The sequence below is a fragment of the Notamacropus eugenii genome, chromosome 2 (genome assembly GCF_028372415.1).
Source record: "Notamacropus eugenii isolate mMacEug1 chromosome 2, mMacEug1.pri_v2, whole genome shotgun sequence".
NCBI classification, from domain to species: Eukaryota; Metazoa; Chordata; class Mammalia; order Diprotodontia; family Macropodidae; genus Notamacropus; species Notamacropus eugenii.
Genome location: NC_092873.1, coordinates 523,939,012 through 523,943,414, shown reverse-complemented (window position 1 = coordinate 523,943,414; position 4,403 = coordinate 523,939,012). Strand labels below are relative to the sequence as shown.

General features: G+C 55.5%; 1 protein-coding gene across 1 annotated transcript; it reads right to left on the bottom strand.

The window, feature by feature from the left end:
- Positions 1 to 937: 937 nt before the first annotated feature.
- FOXD3 (forkhead box D3) lies at positions 938 to 3,730 on the bottom strand. Its single transcript, XM_072649717.1, has one exon. The coding sequence runs from the start codon at positions 3,058 to 3,060 to the stop codon at positions 1,633 to 1,635; it is 1,428 nt and encodes a 475-aa protein (XP_072505818.1). The 5' UTR covers positions 3,061 to 3,730; the 3' UTR covers positions 938 to 1,632.
- Positions 3,731 to 4,403: the final 673 nt, after the last annotated feature.

Below are 4,403 nucleotides of genomic sequence, written 5' to 3'. Positions count from 1 at the left end.
TACCTTCACACTTTGAGATTTTTAATTTTTTTTTTTTAAGGTCAAAAGCAATGAATAGTACATTTTTGGAAATTCTCAAGCTGATTTTTGACAACATTCCCCAGCCCTGGCGTACAACCCTTTACCCTCTACGTTCACCCAACGTACAAAGAACAAAAGAGTTCTTAAAAATAGGTCTAATTGAACCGGTCTTTAAAAGGTTATTAAAGCTCTGTAATGAGCCCTGCTTTTAACAACCTTAAAGTAGGGGGAGGGGGAGAAGGCAATCATAAGAAGCCTTCAGAAATTCGGTTGTTTTGTGGATTCGTAGATGACCTTATTTAGATTTGACAGGAAATTTGATGAGCTGGAGAATCATTTCAGTTCCACCGCAAAATTAATTGCAACTCTTTTTTAAATGCGGTAAGGTAATTTGAGAGCAGTTTATTTACTAGCTATACTTATCACTCCAACACAGATGGGACAAGATAAGCTATTCAAAATAATTTTAAAAATATCAGATTCTAAAACGACGGAGAAATCTACATTCACTTGAAAGGGTAATTTGGCATGATTAAAAACTCTCTAAAGTTCTCATTTGGAAAGATAAAGCTGATTTTTAAAAGAAGCAAAAGAATGAGCTATTGTTTTGAATTAAGGTGGATTTTTAAAGTAAAAGTGAGTTAATCTACCGAACCCTTAGCCATTTAGACTTTAGGGGTCCAAACGAACAATCTAGGCAGCTGGCCTGACTTTATGTCAAAAACCAGCAAAAAGATGTCGATGTCTCTGTACTCCCCCAGATTTAAATTTCTCTTGCAAAGCAAATTATAAATAACTAAGTTTGAAAAGGCTGTTACTTGAAACAACCTGAATTTATGAGAAAGCTACAATGTAAATGCTATTTTAAAATCCTGTCATGTAGGTCAGGTAACTAAATAAAACACTGGGGTCAGCATTTTAAAAATTTATTTACAAAGTTGTGTACGACACGATGGAATAACATTTAGAATAACATATATTCATTCATATATAAACAGACTTCTATAATAGAATGACACTTTTTTCGCCTTTTTGAAAATTTTTTTTATATTTAAAATTTCCCAACGATTTTATACACTTTTTTTTTTCTCAGATAAAACTGCGGAGAGTGAACCTTCCAAAAAATGAAAGTTCAGAGCTCTAAATCTACCGGATTTGTTTTTCTTAAAAAAATAAAAACCCCAAAAGGAAAGTCAATAATTTTCATACAAATATGTACAAATGATTCCTCCCCGCGGTACTGGGTGCTGTCGCCTTCGGGACTTTGGGTTATTCTGAGTTTGTTTTTACCTGTACAGAAAGCACTGCTGCCAGCTTCATATTTGCTCAGATCAAGTGTGTTTGTGGGTGCCAGGAATGGGAAGGAGCGAGGTCAGGCTCCCTTGGCTGTCCCTCTAACAAGGAGTGCGCTGCTCGGGGCGGGGTGGGGGGGTCGGGGTGCGCTGGTCCGGAGAAGGGGTCTTGGGGAAGCGTGTGGATATCGGGGTGGGGGGAGACCGCTGGGCACGTGAGTGGGGTCGAGGAGCGCAGGGCAAGGGGTAGGCGGGGCGGGGCACCGGGAGGCCCGAGCTGGAGCTCAAGTTCTCGGGCCCCCGGGGGCAGCGGGGGCTACTATTGAGCTGGCCACTTGGTCTGTCCCGCCGCCGCCGAGGCAGCGGGCTGCAGGAACTGTCCCGAGAGGGGCACGCTCAGGATGGGCGCTATGGCCGCCGTGGTCCGGCTCAGGGAGAGCGGCTGGTGCGTGGCCATGAGAGCCGCCGACTGCACCGAGACCGGCGGCCGCAGGAAAGTCTGAGCCGCCGCCGCCGCTGCGACGCCCCCGCCCGCCCCTGGGCCCGGGCCGCCCCCGCCGGCCCCGGCGCCCGCGCCCCCGCCAGGGCCGCCCCCGCCCGGGCTTCCGCCCCCGGCCGAGCCCCCGGCCGCGGCCGACACGCCGATGATGTTCTCGATGCTGAAAGAGGGCCGGGTGCTGGGCTCGGCCTTGATGAGCGACGAGGTGGCGGCGGCGGCGGCGGCCGCCGCGCCCAGGCTGTTGAGCTGCAGCTGCAGGCCCGGGCTGAGCGGCGAGCTGCCGAAGGCTGCCGTCTTGCGGCCCAGCTCCCCCGAGGGCAGCAGCGGCACGGCGGGCGGCAGCATGGGCCCCACGGGCGGGATGTAGGGGTACTGTAGCGCCGCCGCCGCCGCCGCCGCCGCCGCGGCCGCCGGGTGCGGGTAGGCGCTGGCCGGGGGCAGCCCGTAGGGGCGGCCGTAGGGGCCAGCGGCCGCGGCCAGGCTGTAGGCGCCGAAGCTCTGCATCATGAGCGCCGTCTGCTCGCGCAGGTGCTCCTGCTGGTGCCGCTTGAAGCGTTTCCTCCGCCGCAGGAAGCTGCCGTTGTCGAACATGTCCTCGGACTGCGGGTCCAGCGTCCAGTAGTTGCCCTTGCCCGGGTTGCCGGGCTCCCGGGGGATCTTGACGAAGCAGTCGTTGAGTGAGAGGTTGTGGCGGATGCTGTTCTGCCAGGCGGGGAACTTCTCCCGGTAGTAGGGGAAGCGGTTGCTGATGAACTCGCAGATGCCGCTCAGGGTCAGCTTCTTCTGCGGACTCTGCAGGATGGCCATGGTGATGAGCGCGATGTAAGAGTAGGGCGGCTTCACCAGGCTGTTCTTGGGCTTGCTGGGGGCCAGGCCCGCGGCCGCCCCGCCGCCACCGCTGCCGCTGCTGCAGCCGCCCGCGCCACCGCTCTCCTCCCCACCTCCGCCTTTGCCGTCCGCCTCGGCCGGACTGCCGCTGCTGGGGTCGCCCCCAGCCGCCGGGGCCGCCTCCTTGGGGAGGCACAGGGGCTGGGGCTGCTGGGGCTGTTGCGCCAGGGGTGGCTGCTCGTCCGCCTCGTCCAGGCGCAGTTCGGGGGGCCCCACAGGGCTCTCGCAGCCGCAGCCGTCGCTGTCCTTCTCCTCCAGCCCTTCGTCCCCTTCGCCCACCACATCGATATCCACGTCCTCGGCCGTCAACACCGTCTGGCCGGACATGTCGCTGGCGCTGCCGCCGCCGGAGAGGGTCATACCTTCTCGGAGTTTAGTGGCGGCGGCGGCGGCCGCGGCGGTGGTGGGGAGGGAGTGGTGGCAGTGGGGAGAGAGGAGGGGAGGGAGGAGGTGTGAGCGTGGGGTAAGTTAGGAGGCTGGCTGGGCTGGGCTGGGCAGAGGCGGGGGGGGGGGGGGTCCTCTCAGTCCCAAAAGATGGGGAATTGGGGGAGGGGGAGGGGAAGAGGTGAGGGCTGGGGGTGGGGAAAGAGGGGGAAGGGGAAGAAGGGAGGAGGGGGTTGCAGGTGGCTCCCCGGCTGCCTTCGGCTCAAACTCTCCGGCTTTGGGAGCTTCTCATCTGAGCAGCTGCAGGTGATTCCGACTGCTTCCCTGTCTCCTCAGCTCTTCTCTCTTTTTTGAAAGGGCTCCCTTGCTTTTTACCCGGCTTTCAGTGGCTTCCAGATTTTGCCCCTTTACTTCTCTCTCTCTTCCTGTTTTCCTCTCCTTCTCTCTCTCCCTCTCTCCCCCTGGATGTGGGGGGGGGGGAGGAGGAGGAGGAGGAGAGGTGCTGGCTGGCGGCGGTGGGCTGTGGGATGGTTATCTCCAAGTGGCTTCAGGAGAAAAAAGGGGGGGGACCCAAAAAGGGAGGGGAGTGTCACAGGGACTCAGAAACCCCCTTAGTTGAAAGTCCTGTTTTAAAGACTGGGCTGATAGATTACTTTCCACTTAAAGATATAGCAGGAGGCGGGGCCACGTGACTGACCGTGACGTCAGGGGCCCCACTGCTAAGCCATGCAAAACTCAAGTTGTTTCATGGAATTGTCAACAAAGAGACAAGAGTAGCACAACTTATCATCGCATGCAAGCGTCATTTCAGCCCACAGCCTTCCTTCACGCTAGCTGGGGACTATATCAATGGGAAGCCCATTAGTCTGTCTTTACCTAAAGATTACACATTACAGGCAGTTCATTTCATTACATTGGAAGCAAAAGGGGTGTGGGTGTGTGCGCGCGCGTGTTTTTCCCTCTTCCCTCTCCCCGTTCCCTTCTTTCTCCCCTTCCCCCCCTCCATTTTCTCTTTCCCAACAGTTATATAGCTGGGAGTCGCTGAGCAGTTAACAACGAGATCTTGACTCGAGTTTTGCCCCCTTCAGGTTTTTTTTTCCCCGCCCAAGAAAAGTTAATCGCTCTACGTTTTCAAAATGCAATAAAGATTGAGTAAGGCAGACGTTCCCAACTCTGGTAGTATTGCCAGGGCGCTCGCAGTAAGAATCCATCCCTCCTGACCTTAATGCACATTAAGCGGATGCAGCAGCCCAGCCTAGTTGAGCTTGCGGGTGGGAGTGAAGGGGGAGAGGGGTAGGTTCGGAGAGAGACGACTAAAA

Bases quoted from the DNA above. Each gene is read 5' to 3' on its own strand.
- FOXD3 (XM_072649717.1), bottom strand. From the start codon at position 3,060: ATGACCCTCTCCGGCGGCGGCAGCGCCAGCGACATGTCCGGCCAGACG.